Source organism: Trematomus bernacchii, unplaced genomic scaffold, assembly GCF_902827165.1.
Source record: "Trematomus bernacchii unplaced genomic scaffold, fTreBer1.1, whole genome shotgun sequence".
NCBI classification, from domain to species: domain Eukaryota; kingdom Metazoa; phylum Chordata; class Actinopteri; order Perciformes; family Nototheniidae; genus Trematomus; species Trematomus bernacchii.
Genome location: NW_022987778.1, coordinates 3,163,578 through 3,188,416, shown reverse-complemented (window position 1 = coordinate 3,188,416; position 24,839 = coordinate 3,163,578). Strand labels below are relative to the sequence as shown.

General features: G+C 39.3%; 3 protein-coding genes across 6 annotated transcripts in view; 2 read left to right on the top strand and 1 right to left on the bottom strand.

Moving 5' to 3' along the window:
• The first annotated feature begins 1,637 nt into the window (after positions 1-1,637).
• On the top strand, positions 1,638-5,637 carry trex4 (three prime repair exonuclease 4). Of its 3 annotated transcripts, XM_034149209.1 has the most exons (3): positions 1,641-1,794; positions 2,400-2,841; positions 4,074-5,637. In XM_034149209.1, the coding sequence occupies exons 2-3, from the start codon at positions 2,760-2,762 to the stop codon at positions 4,727-4,729; spliced, it is 738 nt and encodes a 245-aa protein (XP_034005100.1). In that variant the 5' UTR covers positions 1,641-1,794; positions 2,400-2,759; the 3' UTR covers positions 4,730-5,637. The 3 variants fall into 3 exon arrangements, with proteins under 3 accessions (XP_034005102.1, XP_034005100.1, XP_034005101.1); XM_034149211.1 differs by lacking the exon at positions 2,400-2,841 and having other exon boundaries at positions 1,638-1,794; XM_034149210.1 differs by lacking the exons at positions 1,641-1,794; positions 2,400-2,841 and adding an exon at positions 3,945-3,976.
• On the bottom strand, positions 5,636-19,386 carry mpi (mannose phosphate isomerase). The gene is made up of 8 exons (XM_034149205.1): positions 19,302-19,386; positions 18,201-18,328; positions 16,660-16,860; positions 14,880-15,021; positions 13,453-13,632; positions 10,991-11,164; positions 10,043-10,251; positions 5,636-8,798 (listed from the first exon to the last, which is right to left on the bottom strand). Exons 1-8 carry the CDS (start codon positions 19,315-19,317, stop codon positions 8,580-8,582), a joined length of 1,269 nt encoding a protein of 422 aa, XP_034005096.1. The 5' UTR covers positions 19,318-19,386; the 3' UTR covers positions 5,636-8,579.
• Positions 19,387-20,304: 918 nt separating this feature from the next.
• Positions 20,305-24,839, top strand: part of scamp2 (secretory carrier membrane protein 2) — a 19,721-nt gene continuing 15,186 nt past the window's right edge. The window contains exons 1-2 of one of the 2 annotated variants that reach the window (XM_034149207.1): positions 20,305-20,468; positions 24,787-24,839. The exon at positions 24,787-24,839 is cut by the window's right edge and continues 25 nt beyond it. In XM_034149207.1, coding sequence (XP_034005098.1) covers positions 20,412-20,468; positions 24,787-24,839 — 110 coding nt within the window. In that variant the 5' untranslated portion in view covers positions 20,305-20,411. The remainder of the gene's footprint in view (positions 20,469-24,786) is intronic. The other variant, XM_034149206.1, reaches the window with a different exon arrangement.

The following is a 24,839-nucleotide window of genomic DNA, read 5'->3' as shown; positions in this document are numbered from 1 at the left end:
CACACCTGCAATGCGAGTGTGGCCAGTGTCGATCCCCTTGGCCTGGCCACACTTGCTGCAGGTGTACTGACCTGTCTGCTCCCGTCCGTTTTAGCTGCTGTCGGCTTGGTTCTACTCTGGGACTCCTGCACAATACCGTCTGCTGCTGAAGAAGTGCCTGATCCTCAGACTTCACTAAAGGAAGTAAACCTGTGAATCTCCCTGGAGGCCTCGGAGCCGGTCGACACAGATTCCTCTCTTTTGTTTTCCTCTTTGCGAACGGTTTCAGGACTCCACTGGGCTTGAATAGCTGCTGGAAGTCGGCCTGGTTGTAGGAGGTTTTGCCTGGTGTTAGGTCTTCCAGTGTGTCCGGGGAGAAACTGAGGCCAGTGGCAGCTTCAGTGATCAGTTTCTGGAAGAGACGCTGAGATCTCTTCAGCTGGATGGAGCCACGACAGGAATCCATTACTCCTGATCCAGATCCACAGAGACAGAATATGGTATGATCTTTAGATGATCACCATGTGCTGATTACTAGGAAAATAAGGATGTAATAATGATTGTTTCAGATCTTGTACTTGAGTAAAAGTAGAAGTACTCAGATATTGTACTTGAGTAAGAGTAGAAGTACTCAGATCTAGTACTTGAGTAAAAGTAGAAGTACTCATATCTTGTACTTGAGTAAAAGTAGAAGTACCAGAGTGTAGGAATACTCTGTTTCAGTAAAAGTCCTGCATTCAAAATGTTCCTCAATTAAAAGTAGAAAAGTATTATCATCAAAATATAGTGAAAGTAGCGACAGTAAAAGTAGTCATTGTGCAGATTGGTCCATTTCAGAATAATATATATATATGTTTTATAATGATTGATCATGAAAGTGTTCTCAAAGCTGGTAAAGGTGCAGCTAGTTTTAATGACTTTGTATACTGCAGGGTAGCTTGTGAATGTACTCCAGGTGGAACTAAAGTCTGATTTAACACTTGGTTATATTTCACATCATTCATCCAGATCTGTAAAGTAACTAAAGGTATTAAATACATGTAGTGGAGTAAAAGTACACCATTAACCTCTGAATTGTAGTGGGGTAGAAGTAGAAAGTAGCGTACAATGGAAATACTCAAGTAAAGTTGTACCTCAAAATTGTACTTACTGTACTACTTCTCTACTCAGTATATCACTTATATTTGGTCCACATTGACACATTACAATACTAAAAGCTATTCCACGTATAAAACAGGGGGAAATAATAACCATAATAATATAATATTGTGAAAAGAAAATTGCATAACGATAGGCTACTTGTACATATTGTACATTTAGCTGATAATACTTCTGTAGTTTGTTATTCTGAAATGGGTCATATTGCAGAGTACTTTCTACATTATGTACTTTAATTTATCCTGATACTTTTTTACTTTTAGTCGTATTTTTGAAATCAGGACTTAAATACTTTGTGGAGTATTTTAAGACCAAAGTATTTGTATTTATAATTAAGTAAAGAACACTGCTTCCCAGAGGATACATCTTCCGGTTTTAGTTAATCTGAGCAAAGACTGCAAACTAACTTCCGGAAAACTTCAATACACGTTTTCCTTGTTTTTGTTGAAGTCCTTACTTTTTAAACGAGTTCACCTGTCGCCATTTTGAAACGTCGGTTCGTCCTTATCTTCCCGGAGGAGAGTTTATTTGTGAAGATTTCAGTCTCTGTTCTGACCTTTATATATACAGTCTATGGTTCTGACTGACAGTGATGGCTATGAGGGGAGAATATATCAGAAACACCTGAGGCCTTCAACTAGAACAAAACAATCCCAGGTAATCCCACGAAATATAAACCAAATGTACCTGGTTACTACGGGAAAGACCAAAGTCGTCATAGCAACAGCTGCTATGGCTGAGTAGAATACACAACAGTTACCATTAAAATATCAGATTGACAGTAAATATATATATATAAATAAACATGCATATATAATACAATTATACACTATTGACTCTTATTTATCGGGCTGTGATTGGGGTGACTTTGCTTGAGTCCTCCAAGTGCTTACGGCTATATCACTACTAATAAAGAGACAATTTATCCCTGTATAATTAGAATTTATAATATGCGTTTTACACCATAGTATAGCCTATTATATAAATATACACACTGTTTTGCTCGCATTCGTGTCCTCCCTACGCTGTGTATTTTATATGATAGATATATACTTTATAGATAGATATATAGCCTACTTTATTAATCCCAAATTGGGAAATTCTAAATTTAGGATAACACTGTTAAATTTAAGTTAAAGGTAAAACATGTCCACCTCTGTATACACTGCTATACTCTAAGTATTTGTTTTTGAGCTGCCATTAACATCCTGTAGGGGCCAGCACTCCGCCTGAGACGCTTGTGTTGTGTTCTTTTTTCACAGAAGAAGAAATGTTTCCCGATGAAAACTTTGGCAAGCTGATTTTCAAGCTTTCTTTCTGAAAAATACGATTTGAATTTGCTACAAACATACACCATAAACTACACAATTTAGTCTGTGTGTATTTTTAGAGCATAGACTGCAACTAATTTGTTTCAGTTTCTTTTATTTAAATTAAACTCGAACGATGCTTTTATTATGAAAGTTTCTGCTGTCTAAAAACATGGAGGGGAAATCTTCAGGCAACTTTGTGCTGACGCTGATATATGTAGATAAATACTAACTGAGTCTCTAGTGTTTCATTATTTGACTTTATTTCACCAAACTGTGTGGCTGTCTTATTGTTGAACCGGATGTGTCGGGATGCAGAGCTCAGACTCAGACGGAGCAGAAAAGTCTCAACAACAGAGGCTGGTTTTCTTCGACTTGGAGACAACTGGACTGAGTAAGATACCATGAGACTTTAAATGGACTTATGACCTGTTTTCAGACAGATACAAGTGTATGCTTCTGCTTTAAAGTTTCCATGGTGTGTCAGGACAACTTATATGGGGGTAGACAAATCACACTGGACACTTACTGCATAATAACCTTTGATTTAGTTTTACTGTCATCACTACAAATTGAATGAATGAGTAAAGGGTCAACAAACAAACGAGTTATCATTTTACAGGCAGTTTGCATAATACCCTCAAGCTTGAGATATTATAAATGATGTCTGTTTAAAAGTATTACATATATGTTGTTATAGTTTATGACTTGACACTAGGACTGCAGTTGGTTTCAGTTTGATCCATTTTCTTGATTCGATCAAAATGTGGCTTCAATCAGAGCTTTTCTCATACCTTTACATCTCCATTGTGAAGGGCCCATCTGGGCAATGTAGAGCTGCAACAATTAGTCAATTTATTGATTAGCCAAATAATCAATTAGTTAATAATGGCTAGCTAGTTGATAGTAAATTAAACCGTTATGTAATATTCATGGAAAATTGCAGAAAATGTGTTTTTGATCATTTAAAATAAGGAGTTTTTCCTGCTTTCGGATAAGTCACATTAAAGACGTCATCCTGAACTTTGAGAAACTGGGATTGACAGTCTTCACCATTAATCTGACATTTTGCAATGAATCTAGAAAATAATCATCAAGGATAGCCCTTTGACAATGTTGCATTCAATTTAGTGTAGTACATTGACTGGTGAGGTGTTTTATTTTCTGAATCTTATTGATTGACTGTTTCTAAATAGATTTTCAAGATTATTTATCATCAAATAAATTGATTTTCAAGATTATTTATCATCACAAAAAGGCCTAGCATGAGATATAGTAAGATTTTACCCATATATCCCTTGCCTAATTAACACAGTAAGTTTTTGTTTACCTAACCTAACAGTCTGTAATTCATCAAAGCTCCACCTGTAGGCCTGATCTCCGTGCAGTGGGTTGTGTGTAGGTGTTCGGATCAGGGGGTCACAGGTTCAAACCCCACTGCAGTCAGCATGTCGTTGTGTCGTTGTGTCCCTGGGCAAGACACTTCACCCCAAATTGCTCCTGTGGGGATTGTCCACAGTATTGAGTATGTAAGTCGTTTTGGATAAAAGCGTCTAACAAGTAACATGTAATGTAATGTAATCTCCAGTAATAATTTCCCCTGATGCTCTCCTGTGTTTCCCCCAGGTAAGAGTTGTGAGATGGTCCAGCTGGCTGCAGTGAGTGGAGGTCACTCCCTCAACCTGTACATCATCCCTCGGGGTCAAATGCAGCGAGGAGCGTCCAAAGTCACCGGCTTCAGGGTCCGCAGACAGAGGCTGTACCTCCATCGCCAGCCTGTCTTCACCAACACCCTGCGAGAGGCCCTGGTCTCCTTCATAGCTTTCCTCCAGATGTTCGGACATCCTCTCGTCGTCGGCCACAACATCCGCCGCTTCGACTGTCCTGTGCTGGCCCGAACTCTGGAGGAACTGGACCTCCGGGCAGAGTTTGAGGCCGCAGTCTCCGGCTATGTGGACACTCTGCCTCTGGCCCGGGAGATGCTGAAGGAGCGCGGCCTCAAGAGTTTCCGACAGGAGAACCTGGTCAGGGAGCTGCTGGGTGTGAACTACAAGGCCCATGATGCTTTGGAGGATGTGCGGGCTTTGCAGGCTCTGTATAGTGTGCTTCAGCCCACACCAGAGTTGATCTGTAGGCATCTGTTCACCCTGGACACCATGAAGGACAAACCAGCTGCTCAGTCTAAAGAGCCAAAAGGACAGCGCCCGCTGAGGGAGAACGTCAGACAGACAGTGAAGATCACAGAGAGTAAAGAGGACAAAGCCACACAGGAGAACATGTGAAAACATCTGCATGATACACAAAACAAGATGGCTGCTGTACTTGTGAAGCTGTCACTTTCCTCAAATGCTTGATGGTGGAAGTTGAACGAATGAAAGACTGACTTCACTTCAGTGTATCAAGAAGAAAAATGAACTGCAGCGCAAATGGGATTATACCACGGTGATTTTGAAAGGTGAGAGAAGTGAACACTGTAGACAATGCATGCACAAAGTCCTACTTCTGTGTTATGCAGCACTAAACAAAAAAGCACTGAAACCTTCCAGATTAGGGTGCCATTAGTTTGTTACCATTAACAAAAACATGCACTGAAATGTATTGCACAGTACCTACCTGATTGAGACAAAAAAAGATGTTGCATTTATGGGAATCTTAGGAGGGTTGTTGACATTTGTTTGCTATTTGCTATTCTTCAACATTAATATTGATATTCTTTTGTAACTGAAAATGTGTTTTATCTGAATTTACTTCAAAGTTTCCGTGGGCTCTACATAATATTAATTAATCTGCTAATAAATGTATTATATTTCTACAGTGTGTCCAGAATGCTAAGCAACATTTTTGGTTAGTGCTTTGTAAATACGTGAATATTTTTAGAATAATGGATTAATATGATACAATTGCAGTCAAAGATAGCACACAGTAATTTTGTATTATTTCCCATTTCTCATTTTAAGCAAGTTTACCGATTTTAGGACATTTTTGGCGCTCACTACGAAGTACACAGTAGATTAGATTGCCTCCACACAGCTCTCATCATAGCTGCTAGCTTCTAGATCAGCGACGGCTAACGGTTGGTACACATTTACTTATATAAATGAGTAATACCGAACAGGCCCGTAATGATTTTTTTGCAGTATTGTAAGATTTCACATCAAACTGCAGACGCAATAAAAGGAGTTCAGTTGTAGTAATGGAACAAGGCTTTATTAAACCACTTCTACATACACATGTTATCTGCAGTCCCAGACATAACCATATTTAAAAACCCTAATCCATGCCTTTACTAGAGAAATATTGCAAGACTATAGTTAAACCACTTCAGCGTCATGTGCATTTTAAGGACAGTAGGTCAAAGTGGACAAAACAAACGTGCAAATGTGTGGACATACAGTTTTTAAAACGATAAGGTGACTCAAAACAAGATCAGTAACAACGATGTGAGAATATAAAATAAAAGTTCAAACTCAATTCATATTTAAATCAGTGATCTCTACATGATAACTAAATAAAAATATGTTTTGAAAAGATGGAAAAAAAGTTGGTTTGTTAACAAAATTACCCCTTAATGTTTAGAGCTACAGGAAGAGGAATTTAAGGAAGGGTTCCTTAATCAAGAAGACCATGATATTAACTTAAAACCTCCCAAATATTCTTCCTTTTTCCCACAATTTCAACAACCAACAAATAAAAGGTTTAGTGCACATACATCAGGGACAAGCTTAGAAATCAACCCACATGACTTACATGGTCATAGGTAAAAGCATTAACCAGCATTGGATCAATTCACTGTCATTCATTCAAACCACAAGAGACATATTTACTCACTGGCAGGCAGTTAGAGCATTCATTCAAATAATTCATTCAAGAAGAATCCACTTCATTGATTGACTTAATTCAGATTGACCCTGATACAAACTGGAATATTATGTGGAAATTTGCACCATACTGAAATAATCTACTTACAATATTCTACCAACATGTTGGATCACCACATAACACACAGGTAAAACCTTACAATACGGTATTGTTCAAGGGTTAATTTCACTTATTATGTAAAGTCGAGTAATAAAGAATCAGTACAAACAACAAAACATGCAACGTCTGTTGAAAATCCAGCTTCACACACTCAGAAATTGGAACCCATTATTATTATTATTAAATACAGACATGTTTGTTACGATATTCCTATAAAACTGAATGCAGCATTTTGTTGTACAACTGTACAAGATTTGTGTTAACGGGCTTCAGTCAAATTGTACATGTAAGCATGTAGCAGCAGTAGTGCATTTTCACTCATGAGTAACTTTAAGATGTAGTTAATGGCACGGTGATGGTTAATGGCCCTCTTTGTTAGTTTTTAACTTTATGATTGTTTTATACTTTGAAAATAAGTTTCCACACCGTAAACATGCACTGGTAACAGTTTAAAGCAGTAATACTTTCCAGGGTAAACTTCACTGACACTCACGATTGCTACTGAATCCTGTGTCAAATGTCCTTTTTAGTTTACTATCATATTTAGCCAGGCATATTTTAGTTGACTAAAAGGCATTTTAGTCCGAACTTTCTAAGGTTCTTATCAATGAAAAGCTCAAACTGATATTTCAGTCAATCTAGTTCAGCCAAAATATCCTCTCGTTTCCTTCTCACAAGTCCTGGTTTGTCCTTGTTAACTTGAACTTAATGAAGTTATTCTCCCTCCTGACAAAGACTGAGAAACCCAACAGCTGTACAGAAGAAGATAAGGGCCACATTTTTTTCTTCTTCTGAGAAAAAAGTCAGAATGGTTTTGCTCAAATTCTGACTTTAATCTCAGAATTTCTCATAAAATAAATTTGATTTTCTTCTCAGAATGTTGACTTTAGTCTCACTCTCACTTTTGGCCAGGTCTAAAAAAACTTTAGATTTAACATGTGGCCTTAATCATCGTCCATACAGCTAAAAAATGTTTTGAGCTGTATGGACGATCTTAAAGGAGATGTTGGTAAAGCTAACAAAATGTATCCCCGGTCGAGATTGAAGGCCCCTCTCCGGTCTTACTGCTCAAAATCAAACATGCACAGGCATCTCAGTATTGCACTATGACTATATACTCTCAACTTTTGTATCTATGCATTTTATCCAGGTCTGGATATTTACTAACTGAGAAAGACTGCTGGTTCATATATCAGACATGCTCAGTCCTCAGGTGGTTCTGCAGGTGTACAAAGCAGTGAGTGATGGTGGTGTACTGCACCTCTGTAAACATGTCCTCCACCCTGCTTCAGTAGTTAGAAAGTATTGTAATAGGATAAAAACGTGCAGCTGTAAGTGTTTTATGACTAAAAAGGAAACATTTCATAAACATTGAAGAAGGACCAGTTTTAAATTGAGCATTGAGCAATATTTCTAGGATTATTTCATAGCTATTTGGAGGCTTTGAACTGCCATCAGTGGATGGAGCTTGATCAGTTGTGAAGATTTGTTTTGGCCCAAATGTTTATTTGCTGTTCTAGACGATTCTGTATGATCTTCATGATCAGAAAGTGTTTGCCTAGTTGTCGTTGAATTGCACATTTTCATTTCTTCTGAGCATTGAAGTCCCTTTACGCTCCAGAAAAGATACCAAATAGACCTTTATACTGTGTTTTTTTATAGTTCAAGAATAACCTTTCATGCAACATTTTAATCTTTATCTTCTTCAGATTCCTCATCAGTTACCCCACGAGGATGAAGTGATCTGAGCACTGCCTTACTACTTTTTAAATAGGATCATGGCCAGTGTTCTGGACATATCATTTGACTTTTGATTCTCAGTATATACCCAGCACCTTTAAAGAATTTAGAAGAGAACATCCTATGTTTTTTTTCTATAAGATGTAAATTGCACCGCTCCAGATAAAAAAGACAATTCAAATCAGCTGTGGACTTTAAAGCTAAAGAACACTGCAGGTTGGTTTTAGGTGGGAGGGGGCCTCTGTGTCTGAAAGCTCCTTTAATGTACTACCTACTGTGAGGTGCAGGGGGATCATTGGGCTCAATCCTGATCGCAGCGTAGATCTTTAGGAACACACACACACACACACACACACACACACACACACAGACACAGACACAGACACAGACACAGACACAGCTTCAGACTGGCAGCTACAGGAGGCAGCAGGCCCGGAACATGGTCATCCCTGAGGGGCATGTGACGTGCAGGGAGACACTCTCATTGGCCGAGACGAACAGGACGGTGCCCCGGCTCAGTGTGATGTCAGAGAGGGCAGCGACAGAGGTCGCCATGGCGTCACCTTCGATGACCAGGAGGATGCTGGCGCTGTCGACGGGGGCAACGGTGTACTGCTTCACCGAGGGGGGGACCTGCAGGAGGGACAAGGTGAGAGTCTCTGTTTAAAGGTCCCAGATATATACAAAACATGTCTCTGAAGTGTTTGGCTCCAAACACCAAACAGATCATTGCAGCATCCCATAATCCCCTCTGTTTCAGCCCTGTTTTAAAAGTGCTGATTCTCTGTCTGTTACTTAACAGTCTCAATACCGTCGTGAGACAGACAAAATCTACCGCGATGTAAACCTTCATTTAACCAGGTGGTCCCATTGAGATCATCGATCTCTTTTTCAAGGGAGACCTGTCCAACATGGCAGCAAGTAGGTTACAACATGAACATAAAACAACAGATAACACAAAAGGACATCGTATTTACAGGGCTACATTCAGGGTTTGAGTTATGTGGGAGCCAATGGGAGCTGAGCTCCCACAAGGAGGGATCTGAGCTCCCACGGACGCAGTGAAATCATACATCTGTGGGGGTCGCTAATACATTACCAACAACCATTATTTTAATCACAAATAATGCATGTGTCAATGTAATGAGTATTATTTACGTTACGGCGGTGTTATGCATGCCCACCGAGATATGCATGCACCTCGCGGGAGCGCGCACAGCGTAAAGCAAAAACTCCCAGACATTTCAATGATCTGTACGGCAAAGTACGGTTTGGAAATTATATAATTTCCTTTTGTAGGGCATGCATAACACGGCAAACACCAGAGCCTCGCTGCGGGGGAAACTTTGGCGCTGTTCCGAGTTTGTTCTAATCCGTCAAAATGACAGACTGCTTTCAGATTTTTCCGTCATTGTTAAAAAAAATATTCGGTTAACGCGACCACTGCTGTCCTAGCAACATCAGTACCAAGCGAGAGAGTTTTTTCCACAGCAGGGGATATTGTAAACGCCCAAACATCCCAGCTTCTACCTGGAAATGTGGACTTGCTCATATTCCTAAAGAAAAACCTGTCTGATGATGCTGAGTTAGAGTTGAAACTTGATTTATTTTATTGTAGGGTCTGATTATTAAATGTCCTTGTTTATTTGTGAGATGCAGTGGCACAAAGAAAATGCCTGCTTTGTTTGGTAGTACTAGTAGGTAAAAAAACACTGGTTGTTCTTGTTCCAGTCTGTTACTGTCACTTTGTTTTTGACACTTTAAAATAGTACTATCCTACTAAAATGCTGTATAAATCAGATTTATTATTTAATAAAGAAAAACATTTAAAGTAAAGAAAATATTAATTAAAAATAAGTAATTTTGGATTGTTCTACCTGTATCCTCATGACAGAGAAGTCTGGCACGGGGGGGTCGTACAGGGAGACGCAGGGGTCGGAGGCGTCCTGGACACAGGGGAAGATCTTGGAGCTGGCCGGGGCGGGGGTGTAGTTCAGCATCTCACACAGCGTGTTCACGTCGATGTATTTGGGAGTCAGACCGGCCCTCACCGTGTTGTCTGAGCAGGCCATGCACTCCACACAGTCTACATGGATGGATTAGGACATAGATAATAGTTTTAAATAAGCAGAATTGGCAGTGGACTCTCCTTCAAACAGGAAAATCAATCCTCTAATACTCTTACAATGTGCAGCCTGTGAAGTTAAATGCATTACAGGAGCTTTTTCTTCTCCTCTACTCCTACTTTTATTGTTAGTGATTTCCAAGAATGCCTTTTGACTACGGGTGTGAACTCACAAAAAGGTCAACTCTGCCAGATAACTGTGATCTCCTCTAAACACACATCTTTTAGCTCAAAAAACATTTAAAAACAGGAAATCACACACTGTAGTTTACTTTGTCCTATTCACACACACTGTCCTGCTGCAGGAAATTCTCAAAGGGCACCCAATGTGTATTCATTCACAACAGAAAATAGTCCCAAATGTCTCCTTTTTGTCACATTTGCAAAAAATACACTACCCAGCTCTGTTAGCAAGAAACTGAGATAAAAAATGTAAAATGTGTGAGCCAATCTTAAAGACTAATGTCCTCAGTATGAACCAATGGGCTTGGAGTAAGTGAGTAGGCTAGTTAGAAAATGTTGAGTAACACATTGTCACAATTTTGGCTTGGTTGACAATAAGAAAACTATAGAATAATGCCGCAGTTATCCTTTAACAGCACTGGACTTTAACAAACTGAAAACTTCTCTGATAAACAGGACTACTGGAGTGTCAACAACTTCATTATCTCATGAACGCAAACAGAAAGCATCATCTGACCTCCGTAGAGGTAGGCGTGAGGCTCGTTGGCCCCCAGGAACATGGCCTGGCCCGGCTCCAGCAGCATGTGGTTCAGGAAGTAGATGGAGAAGCAGCCGATGTCTCCGGGGTACTGAGAGTGGAGCCGCAGCAGCAGGTCTCCGATGCTGCTCGACGTGTCCTTCCCTGCTGCACCTGCACACGTCATAACCATCCATGAGGGTTATTTGGTTAGTAAAAACAGTTTTAAAAAAGCAAAACAACTGCCTGTGATTTGCCTATTACAAATCCATTAAAAATCCCATCTGTACAGAGGTGGGAAGTAGTGGAGTACTACAAATACTTTGTTACTATACTTAAAGGAGAGGTGTCATGGCCATTTCCACTGATCATAATTCCATTGTTGAGGTCTACTAGAATAGATTTATATTGTGCAATTTTCCAAACTCACATTGGTTTCTCATACAGCATCTCTGTAAACTACGTGTATTCACTGAATTTCACTCTCTGCCTTTAACGGCTCGTTGTAGCTCCAATAGCTCCAGCCCCCACCCTCCCTGTGAGCACAGTGTGCTCTGATTGGTCGGGACGTTGTGAATCGCGCTGAGCTCCGTGGAGGTGTTGTTTCCTTGTTAGCGATACACAGCGAAACACAGCCAAACTCATCCTGAGCACACACAAAGTCACAGCCGAAGTAAAAACAATAAGTGTGGCTTGATATTGAGTAAGAAAAAGGTTGATAAACGCTGTGAGAATGGGTCTGCAGAGAGAATTTCGCCGCGATCCCAACTGTCTGTTATCAGCCTGCAGCCAGGGAGGAGAAATCAGCTGAGCTGCCTGCTCCCTGCACTGAGTGTGTGTGTGAGGAAGTCCGTGGATTGGTCAATTTCGTTCCTGGCCATTCACACGTCACAGTACACAGGAAGTAAACAATGGACAATGACGTATCTCCAACGAGGCGTTTTGGGGAGGTATTTTCTGTGTTAGAGTTTTACTCGCTACAGGGTGTACTTTGAGGGTTTTTGACTCTGCAGACCGTTTACATGCATAAAAACCTTCATAACACACAAGGGGATGGGTAATAACCGGAAAAGCATGACATGTGTCCTTTAAGTAAATGTTTCTGGTATCAGTACTTTACTCCACTACTTATCTTTCTGATGACTTTTTACTTTCACTTAATACCTGTACATTCTACTTCTTACATTTCCCAAACAGGCTGGTTACTTTAGTTTGAATGTGTGTTTGGTGGCGTGATCATTATTATTTAGAGTCATTGCGTGCCTATTGATTTGAACACGATCCGTGTATCCATCATTTCCTGGTCTTCTCTAAAGAAGAGGGACCAATGAAAACGTTGTCATGTTGCCGTTGTTCAGCATGGAAACATTCATGAGCTAACAATGACATTATTGTTCTATTAATATAAAGTGAGGTCAGGTACTCTTTAAAACAGCTGCTAGTTATGGGTACTTTTTACTTAAGTACATTTCAAAGCCCATACTTCTTTACTTTTACTTGAGTAAAGAAGTTTAGTCAGCACTTCTACTTTTACCATAGTATTTTTAAACACCAGTATCTGTACTTCTACTTGAGTAAAGGATGTGTGTACTTTTGCCATCGCTGCATCTGTAGGATAAGAAAATGTCTGATATTGCGCCTCCTGGTGGTTAATCACAGCGCTGCTCCCCTTCCTAGTCTGGGACACTTAATAAATTGTATTTCAGTGTTTTGTTTTATCCACGATGATGCTGGCCTTCATTTGAAATAGTGTTTTTTAATGATAACCTGTGTTACTTCTGCTTCAGTAAGTACCACAGCTTCGTGCATGATTACTTCTTACAGCTGATATATATATCTCTCTTTTTAACACACGAGCATCAGAGACCAGATTGTTAAGTATGGTCAAATTAACTGATAAACCAAAATCATTTTAATGTTTTTAGATCACATGTAAAATCCTACTTTCATCAATATTTAAAGTCAGGAGAATTTGATAAAATTAGGGAGACATTAGGTTTAGTATTTATCTTCCCTATGGAATATCTTCACACTGCAAATGGCTGCTTATCTTTGATATTCAAAGTGTTATGAGTTAATAGATACCAAATACATTATTGTGCTCCTTGTTTCTAAGATACAGCCATTTTCTTAGCATTCTGTGTTTATTTTATTCTTTGGGCACATGGTACTGTTTTTCCCAAATGTAATTCAATATATAGAATAAAAACAGTAGTCTTTTTATATGCCCAAAGTCTTAATATACAGTAGTATGACCTAAAACGAAAAAACTGTTGTTAATGGTTTCAAGACTGTTGCTTCCTTTCATGTTCAAATAGACTGAGAGCAACATAAAAAGCACTGGATAAAATGTGATACTTCTCCCTCTAAACTCTAATAATGCTTAATGACTAACCAACTAAACCAACTAAGTAAACCCAGTAATTCTGCGTCTGTTTCCAGCTTCCCTTCAGCCTCCTCACCGTCTTCAGTGACTCTCTTGACCAGCATGTTGAGCTGATCCACGAACACCTTCTTCTCGCAGTTCATCATCCTGGTGAAGCACTTCTTCAGCACCTGGCCCGTGTGGACCGCATTTCCCACGCTGCACCTGAGCTCCATTGCCGCCTCGTTTCCCACCAGAGCATGAAACTCTGGGACAGCTGATGGATAATAATAATAATAATAATACATTTAATTTCAAAGCGCGTTTCCAGGTGCTCAAAGACGCTTTACAGTGGTGATAAAACGAGATAAAATAGAATAAAAACATATTAAAACAGCAACACAACATAATTCACAAATTAAAAGCCAGTCTGAAGAGGTGTGTTTTGGTCAGTGTTTTGAAAGTGGGGGGGTCGGTGCAGTCTCTGATGTGTTGTGGAAGGGAGTTCCAGAGGGTGGGGGCAGCGATGGAGAAGGCTCTGTCCCCCAAGAGGGTGGGGGCAGCGATGGAGAAAGAAGGCTCTGTCCCCGCAGGTTCGGAGCTTGGTTCGTGTGGGGATAGAAAGGAGGTTCGCTTCTGATGAGCGAAGGCTGCGGGAAGGGGTGTGGTGGTGGATCAGGTCGGTGAGGTAGGGGGGGGGGGGGGGGGGGGGGCTGATTATTGAGAACTTTGTGTGTTAGCAGAAGGATTTTGAAGTGTATTCGTTGGCGGACAGGGAGCCAGTGCAGGTTTTGAAGGACGGGGGTGATGTGGTCTCTGGAGCGGGTGTGGGTGCTGCGCAGTGCACACACACATACGCACAAGGTAAGCATTTATTTGATTCATACCCTTAGAAGTACAGGTCTTTACCACTTCACCCATAATATAATTAAGCAATAGCTCACGACAGGCCGTGGTATATGGCCATTATATCACAGTTAAGGGGCGCCACCTAATTGTGACGTCTGTAGTCAACACACTATAAAAGACTACAATTCCCACAGCGCCTCCTCTAGAGTGACAGTGATGGGCAACCTTTCAGAAAGACGCCGTCGAGTAACAGTTTTTAACCGTCCAATTACCCTTTAAGTTATTAAGTTATCAAGAAAGAAAGAATACCTAAGTTGTTTGTTATTTTATTTGAGTTTTGCATCTTTGTTTTGAATATTGTAAAGGCCTCTTCTCTTTGTTGCATGTGTAAAAGTTTGTTGTTTTATTTTGAGCAAACACATCGCATATCATCATCCAACCCATCGGAGGCCAAGCAACTCTTCAACTGTAAGTAATATAAAGGAAAGAAAACAAGTTAAAAATGTCTGTTTAAGGCGTCTAGTGGCTTGAAAGAAAAACAAGGAAAGAAGCCACGATAGTATATGTATGTGTGTGACCTCATTAAACACCATCTTTCTGTCCTTGTTTCTCTAGTAACTGCCCAAAAATCCATCCCAAATCCTCTTAATGACCCTGTGGGATTTTCAGACTCACATTTGAGGAACCCCAGGATCTCCTCCGCCGGTCTGAAGCCGCAGAGGCCCTCAAAGCGGGTGAGGGCGATGGCCATCTCCGGCTTGTGGTTGTTGTCTGGATAATGCTCCGGAAACTGAGCATGGAGACGAGCCGCTAACTCCTGACCAAAGCATGCAGACAGAAAAGGAAGAAGGTTACTAGGGAGGGGAAGTGAGGGAGGAGAGCAGGTCGACCAAAGTCTGTTCTGGACCAATGGCTTCAATGTTCAAACCAGCTGAAAACATGTTAAACCATGATGAATGCAGTCTTTCTAATAAACATATGTAGATGTGTGTATATAGCTCTCTCTCTGTAACAATTTGATAAGATTGCTTTCAGCCATTTGCATTTTCATATGGCCATTTTGAGGACAAAGCAACATAAAGGTGAGATAGCAGCTTTGAACTGAAACCAACAGCCGCTTGTTGAATCAAGGATTGTTTTAAAGTGGGAATGAACCTCTTATTTTAATCAACTATATGTGGATACCCCCCATATTCAGTAATCCTTACCATTATTGAATTCAGGGACAGATTTTTTCAGTTAAAATCCAATGTAGCCGAGCCAGAAATATAATCGTTTTTATTCCATGCAAGTATTGAAAAAACTGGCGCCTCTGTAAAAACTCAATGTCGAATTTGGGTGTGTTATACTAGTAGCAGCTAATGTAGCAGCTAACTTAAAGCACCGATTAGGAGTTCTGTTAAGGCTGAAGCCACATCACTTGAAGACATTTATTAGACTTTTCAAAGCTCTCTCTCTCTATCTCCACAAAATATGGAGTAATGCTCATGGAGACCTGTAAACAGACGTATATGTGTAAAATGTGTGCAGTTCCTCTTTAAGGTTTGGGTAACAATCACACACTATGTCCTAAGTAACAATGTCTTCAGGTGGTGGGAACTCACTGTCATTTCTGATTAGTAAAATGTATCCCAATTTATATTTAACCCTTATGTTGTGTTCGGGTCTCCCGTGACCCGTTTCAAGTTAAAATTATATAGTAACTACCCTCTAGTTTTTTTTATCGGAACAAGGCTTCATGATATCCTCCACAACAGCTATATAAACACTACAAAACTGATTTTGACAATTTTAGCCAAGTCTGAAGGTCTCTAAAAAAAAAGTGTATAATTTGGTGTTCGGGTCTGGGGAGACCCTGCAGCATTGTTGGGGGTGACTCGGGGTCAAATTTTGCCCAATCAAGATTCATCTTTGACTTTAGACACCCCTCCCCCACCCCCTTCCTCCACTGTAACAATAATTTGAAGTCTATTATAGTCAGATAACATCATTATCCACTGTCTTCACTATACGGAATATAATGAGTTAATTTAATCACATTTTTTACTTAAATATGTGATGTGATGTGTTTTGGGGCCATAACATACAATTACAACAGGATTGTACGGTTATTAATGCATAATAAGTTAGTTATGATGTAGTTTAAACAATATTGGATGATAGTCATTGTTTTGGAGTGTTTTGGACTGAGATAAATCATGGGTCAAAATTAACCCGCGAACATCATGAACGGTAACAGCTTTCTAACACAACACAAGGGTTAAATAAAAATAACATTTTCTGATACCCATCTATATTCTAAGGGAACTTATGATAGTGCATAGATGACTGGTTCATATTTTAAACAGCTGTAGTTAAATGTGAAAAACAGCAGAGTATAAATGAGTCATTTTACGCAGAATTCGAACACTGCGTTGGTGTGTGTGTGCGTTAGAGTGTGTGTTTGTGTACTCACTCTGTTGGGGTGTGCCTGTATGGACAGGGCTGTGTTGACAGACAGGACCTTGAAGAGGAAGGGCAGCTGACCCTGGAAGGTGTCTTTGACCTTGGAGCCCAGGCAGGCGGGGAAGTGTGCGATCCACTCGCCCAGCGTGGTCTGAGCGATCCGGTTGTCTTTGATCTGGGCATCTCCTTTTGGGTGGGCACCCATCCACAGCTGGGAGAGAGAGGAGAGGGATAGGTAAAGTCAAATATTGGACTTTCGAGTGAGTGGGTTGAGGCAGAAGTGGACTAAAGGTTACAGAAGTAGGCTTGTGACTGGGTGATCGGTCAAAATCCTGATCTAATGGGGAAAATACAAAACTGAGAGCTGAATCCAGATTAAAAGTTGAACAATTCCAGAAACATATGTTGAAAAATGTATGACATGCGTGTTGCTTCCCTCCTTCATCTTTGTTAACAAGCTTCTTAAGGGAGTCCCAGTTGTCCCCTTTGAGAAAGAGACTGAGTATCATGCATTTAATCAATTTATCTAATGTAATCCAAAGTGATTTATATCCAGTAAGAAGGGAAGATAATCCTATCCATCTCACTCAGTGTAAATCACTTGTAAATGAAGGATACTGTCTCAAGGACACACACTTGTTGGTGGACAAACAATATGACACAATGAGGCTTTATCCTGTAAACAAAGTTAGGTATGTGAGAAAAAAAGGTTGATACAAGTGCTACATTCACAAGAAAACATATCCCAAATTACCCAGAAAACAGGATATTACGTTGATGTCTATTCCCATTAGAGGAAGACAAATTCAATCAATAAAAACACTGGAATGTAAATGAATAAATGTAAAGACAAATATCATGATCAATTATAACCTAACATAAAATAGGTAAAACATATTATGTTGCAGATGTGCTGAACAATAGGTCACATACTGTAATGTAGGTTTGAAATCCATACCACCCTGTGACTATGAGCATGAATGTCAATATAACCACATGGCATGTGACATTAATGTTGCTTGTGGCACATTTAAATGTCACAGCCTGAACTAATGACCTTCATGACAAACCCTGCAGAGCTGCTGCAGCTAAATAAAGAAATACGTAAGAGAAGGCAAGGAGGGAACAAGGCTCTCTGCCAACACACTTAGCAAGAAACACTTTGGTTTGAACACGGAAATATATTTCACACAGCTCATGTGATTGGTCAAACTTGGAAAGAATGATTAGTGTAATTTGTTAGTGTGAGCTACATTTATACATCTTAAAGACACTATGAAGCTGACAGTATTACCATCTCAACACAATAGCTGTATCTTAAAATAACTACACCATCTTTCAACTATGTTACGGTGCTTTAAATAATATCAGTCGACCTAGAACTGCTGTTAAAATTGAAATAAAAACGATATTACTGAGGGATTTAGAATAACAGTCAAAATCATTCTTTTACAAGCTGAAATGTGTAGTCAAAAACTATTTCATGCACTTTATACTTCCTGTTTTTGTATCAGTTATTTGAAGCAGTACTACTCCTAGTAATACCGTTACCTCTGCATAGGGCTTGCCCTCCTCCACCACAGCGACCGGGTCTCCCCCCAACACGAGTTTGGCCACCTCGCTGTCCAGCCCCAGCTTCCCCCACGCATAATTCTGCACGGCACAGGTCAGCGGAAACACTGGGGACGGAAAGACAACATTTATTGTGGGAATCCTTAAAACAAAACGTGAATACAGAACTGAACCAAGTATATTCCAGGGGCCTCTGATCCCTTTACAACTGTGAAAACACACCTCTCTTTTGTTACCCTTCCTACAGGTGTACTGAGCATCATTTTGTCACCAAATAAGAGAAATAAGTGTGCAATATGTAGCTAGTTAAAAGTATAATCATTACTGGCTGCCTTCTTAGATGACAATGTTAATACTCTAACAAGAATCTGTACTATATAATGTTACTTCTGTTATCTAGCTTCTACCACACTTCATTCTACATGTTAAACTTAAAAAAATATTCTATAAATACTGCTGCTGCTGCTGCTAAAAGGGGAAACATTCACAATCATTTCCCGGTGAAAAAGCTGTGTATTTGTCTGTGTATGTGTTTGGGGGGGGGTTGAACAGCATTCACACTAACAAGGCGTGGCGTACTTTTACAGTGGGAAAACAATCTCACACAACCTGCTTAAATACACTGTACAGCCTCATTATAAATCAATGTAACGGGAATAGATTTTGGTTGGGTTCATTATTTGGCGGAACACCGGCCAGCTGACCATGTAACGTTCAATGACAGAAACACACACAGTAAGCTGGTTTACATTAGCGAGAAACGAAGTAGGTTTGCCGTGCACACTGTAGACATGTTATACGTGGTCAAAAGACCTACCGACACGTTATTTCACTGTAGTGCTGCTGTAAACACTAGCCGCCTCTCTTTAAATAAACAAAACGCCGAATGAAATATGAATGTGGACGCTTCTACAACAACAACAACAACAACGAGCTTTTTTTTTTACTGTTCCTGCTCATTGTGTCAATAACCCGTAGCAGCTCTCAGGTAATGTAAATAATGGGTTGCAGGTTAAGGTAGCTAAATGTTAGGCACAGAAGGTTATAAACAGATATTTAGCAGGAGCAGATCTCACTCACCTCTCACTTCCTCCATGGTTGCAACGTCGGCTGTCAGAGCGTCGGTGACGTCACGATACACTCAATACTTTTTTTCACTTCCACGTGATACGTCAAGGAAAAAACGCAAAAAAACGATTATTGGTATTTTATTAATTTGGGGGGAAATATTTAAAGCTCTACAAAAGTTATATATTAATAATAAAAATTATAAAAACTGTATATTTGGTCGTTTTTATTATGACTTTTGTGTAAATTCAACATTAATATATTATTAATATTACTACACCACTGTTTATATTGAACTAATATGCATGTTATATTTATCAGTAAAATGTGCACATGTTTACTTTAACATCTTATGTCTATACAATTATTATTGTATTTCTATTTTATTGTATGTCAACTTCTTATGCTCATGTAAATATATTTATTTTATTTTATCTTTTTTATTGCATATTCTTACTTTTTATTCTTACTTCTTATCTTTATAAAAGCAATTTTGACCTGGATAAATAAACTATTCAGGTTCTGATTGATTTCTGATAAACCCTGCACCTTTTTATTTAAATGTGTTTATCTTTTTCTGTCAACTTTGCCTTGTGATTTTTCTTGAATTGTTCTTGTAGGCCTAAAGTTAATTGTTTCACTTTTTACAGTTGCTATTTTAACTTTTACAGTTACCGTTTTACTTGTAAAGTTGTATTTCCTTCTATAGGTGGCGTGCTTTTCTTGGTGATTGATGTGTGTCAAGTTCATCTGATTTAAAAATGAAACCAAGCTATAAATCACAAAAAAATAAATTATAAAGACAATAATTTGTCCACCTCCATTATTGTATTTATATAACTTAATAGTGTCCTCTGGCTATGTGTATGTATATTGTCTCCTGGCATTTTTATTATTATTGTGATTGACTTATGTTGCTTTTTTTTGTTTTTTGTATTAATGTTAAAGAAGATATTTAAAAAATACAAGTAAAAGAATACACGTCACTGTCCAAGTGGCGTAGTGCGCATGCGCTGTAGATTCATTCGAGGAAGTGGCAGGAGAGGCAACTCAAACGACGGAGAAGAGTTTGTTGTTTATTCTGCGTTTAGAGAGGACTAACCGGCCCGAATCCTTATCAAAATGTCGGAATTTGATAGCAACCCGTTCGCAGACCCTGCCGGCGACAATCCTTTCAATGTAAGTTGTGGTTTAAGTTTTTATTTAAGCTGTTAAGGCACAGTCGAGTCTGGCTGCTGACATATCGTTAGTTAAAAGGTAGCCAGCAAGTCAGGAAACGATGTTGAAGGGAAGGGATGTAATTCTGCTCTCTTGAAGACCATTGGACAAAGATGACATGATTGGCAGTGCTTAAACCAATCAGCGGGCGTTGTTTAAAGAATAAGAGGGCGGGGCATTCTGTTAGCTAGTTTTACAGGAAGTTAAACTGTAGCCAACCTGGAATGTGTGTCAAACCCTTTTTTAACCACATTGAAACCCGCTAGTATTCATTTTAAAATGGATGTTTATCATTGAGTCGTGTTACTTAAATGTTGTACATGGTTTGAGATACTTTTAGAGTTCTGTAAATTACTCTTAAGACACTCAATTTCAAGCTAACTACTCTACCTCCATTGGTGCTGCTGGTTTGGTCTTTGAAAAGTATTTCTAAACTCTAGCACTTGTTGCTTCCATGTTAACAGTGGCTGACTTATTAGCTAATATGTGCTGCTATTTAAATGATCCTTTGGTTGTATCCTCACATTTAAGATGAAGGCTGTATTCAAGACTTTCTGAAAGTTGAAAAAGATGCATTAATTTATTGTTTCTTACATTATGTTATAACACATGCTCTCAAGTGTTTCATTATTGCCATCGCATAAAGTTTAGGGACTTACAGAAAACACACTGAAGGAAGAATAGTCAGCAAAGAGCAAGACATCCTGACCTTCATTTTCTAATTTGTGTCAAACTTCAATAATGCTTATTCTGTGATGAGCGTTGCATCTTATGTGTGTCTGACCTTCCCTATCTGGTGAATTCCCACTAATTCCAACACATTTTTGGTATTTTGTATACACTATATATCTATTATTATTCATCTATTTATGTATTCTTTAATTCATTATTACAGTGTTTTTTATTTATATTTACACACCTACACAGACTGATGAACATGCTTGGTGTATGTCTGGAATCTCAACAGACTCCATATGTATTTAAGATAAGGATATATGACCCATATATATATATATATATATATATATATATATATATATATATTTAGCTGCCATGAGCACCATCTATTCCTTATTATATAAGATAAGCCGGCCCGGCTAAAATAACTGGATGGCCTACCTGCCTGTCAGCCTTCCATCTGTGCACAAACTTATCTCGTGCCCTCATTGGTCATGTGCGCGTTCGTGTGTGTTGGAGGAGGTGCTCTGTAAGGAAGTGGCAGATTTTTTCCGGCTGTGTATTTTCAAATTCTAGCGATCTCGAGCTGGTTTCTCCAAAATGACCTACCCCACCTTTAACTCAAAGCGAGTAAAAGAATTGCCAATTATGCACACTTTTTATCTTATTTTAATTTAAACGGATTAACTACTGTCAAAATCACACCCGTTTAGTTGTCATGAGCATGGGAATTAGATATAGAGTAGGGCTGGGCAATATATCAATATTTTTTCATTATGATATGCAACTAGATATGGTCTTAGACTTTGGATATATGATATAAGTGTTTTATTTTTCTGGTGTTAAAGGCTGCATGACATAACATTACATTATTTTCTAAACTCGCCAGATTGCCTTTTATTTGCCTTAACCCACTTATGTCGCGTTTCCACTACACGGCCTCGCTCGGCCCCGCTCGGTATGGCTGGGCCTCGTTAGGACTGGCTCACTTTATGGCGCATTTCCATTACAGTTTAGGAACTGGGGCAGTATCTATAGTAACGCAGTGTAGGCGGAGCCGTGACGTGATCTTCAGAGGACCCCAGAAAAACAACACAGCCGTTAGCTGTTAGCACTCAGAGCTCACAGCTCCTCATATATGTTCAGAAACTAGACAAAAGTTAAACAAGTACAAACCACAGACTGCCTGTGTCATGGTGAATACAGTCGCTGCTTTATTTATGTCTGTATAGGCCGTTGTTGTGAGTGTGGACGGTCGGAGCATATACTGCGTTAGCTTAGCCAATCTCCATTTAGAAAACAAGCATTTTAAAAGGTTTTTCCCCTGCCGTCTATCTGCAGACTTGACAAAGCATTAATTCATGGTTTTTACTAACCGGTATCAGTATGTTGTTACTTCGGCATCATTTTGAAACGTGTATTACAATTAAATCACGGTCAAATATGTCCATCTTGTTGTAGTTGTTGCCCCCTTGCCAGCGACGCTCTCTCTAGTTTAGCATACTCAGCCCGACTCAGCCTCGTTGCCTCTGGCCCTGGCCCCACGATTTTATGAGGCCAGAAAAACTGTGAATTAGGACCCGCCGGCCGGTACTAGGCCAAGTGGAAACGCAACCAAAGACGGGCCGCTGACGTCACAGCCCTCTTAAACCGGGCTGCGGGCTGTAGTGGAAACGCGCCATTAGTTGTTATTTATATATCAAGGTGTATTTGTTAAATGGTCATGGTAATGGTACACGTGATGATATTTCATTTTTTACGTATTGCCCAGCCCTACTGAAGAGACTATATTTTGACTATATGTTTATTTCTGCTGCTATGGGTATTGCCTTGATAAGCATGGACACAGAGTCTGCAAAATGTATTTTTATGATTTTATAACACATCTGTTACTGTATTGAAAAGATCTCTTACAGTAGTGCAAAGTCAAAACAAATCAGGTGCACAATGGCCGTGACGTCAGTGGAGAGTAGATTGCTGTTTGTTTGCTGGGTGTGGAAGTGACTGAATAAATAACCTAATAGCAGCTGGATTATAAGGTGTATGCTGTAGTGTTACAGTGACTATCAAGAGCTTATATTCATGCAAGACTGCAGCTGGCTGTCACATGAAAATAGTAATAGGTTACACATTTTTGGGAAGAATGTTAGAAGGGCAACATAGGAAAATATTAAAAAATGTCCACCCTTTGTGACCTTGACGTGCAGTTTCCCCCGCAATAATCGACACTGTCCTTTTATGATCATGTACTTCTGAATCAGTTGGCAGTGTGAGGCTGTAATATGCAATATAAAGTCTATTTAGTAGTAATATCCAAGTGTGGTTTTGAAATGAGAACAGCCACACCTGGGCAATCACTGCTTATCCTGTTTCCCGGTAAAGAGACTTAATGTCATTATATCATGCCGATAAATGTACTTTGACACAATATTAGGTTAAGACTAGTAACATGTTCAGATCTGAACATTAAAGACCTTCCCATCAGCGTCAGTGGAGAAGTGTTTTGTGTTGTTTTACACACTTTGTTGCTTTAGTGTCTGGTTTTTGGCTTGTCCCATCTTAATCCTTATTTCAGAGGCTACCTTGTTGTCACATTAAAACTCAGTATCTGTGACTCAGCAGATATTTTCCTAATGTTAGTCAGACTGTGGTTTATGCTGGTAGACATTTTGCATAATGTGCTGCTTTGAATATCTCCATAGCCTGTGTTGATTGACAAAGACTTCTTAAAAGACATCACTTATCATACCAAACCTGCCGTGGCAAAATCACATTTTAGAAAGTCTCCTGTTGAAGGTGAATAAATAGGATGGGATAAGTTGTAGTTTAAAACTGTTAAACTGCTTTTTGAGCCAGATTTCGCTCCTAAATGCCCCTCAAAACAGTGCTTACTAAGGGTGTGAAACAGCATGTGTTTCCTGATGGGAATATTAACAGGTGTGTCCGGATCAGATAAGTAAGTGTGAGTAACGTCACATTTTGTAATCACATGTGCAGTGAGTGACGTGTTGGGTTGGGTTGTCTTGTGATGTTATTGCCTCAACCAAATAAAGGAGAAACTGGCCCAGAAAACAGTTGTTGGTGTTGTTCAACGGTTTCATTGTATATCGATTTAGTAGTTCCTAAAATACCCATAATCCACTCTGATGCATTTCCACAACAGCATGCAGTAACAGATGATACCTGGGCCAGGGATCGATTAGTCTGCTGATTATTTTCTCCATTAATCCTTCATAAATTTGATTAAATAAAAAAAAATGCAGGCTATTCTTGCTCAAAGCCAAATGTGATGTATTCAATCAAAACCCCCAACAAACTAAATATATTATATTTAATATATTATATAATAAAGAGCTGGAAAATCTTCATGACATTTTGAAATTTGACCTGTTTTGCGTCTGTGACTAACCACTCAAATTAAAAAATCACACATACTGTACCCCCAGTATGCAGATTATCCAAGTTTCTTTTGTATGTACGTTTTTGACAATTAACAAACTATAACAGAAGTGAAAATAGCACAAATGTTCGAATGTATTTGGTTGATCAGGTTTATAGGGATATGTTCATGGTGATTGACTCGTGTTTTGTTGTGTTTCAGGACCCGTCGGTCACACAGGTGACGAGCGTCACCGTAGAACCAGTGGATCAGTT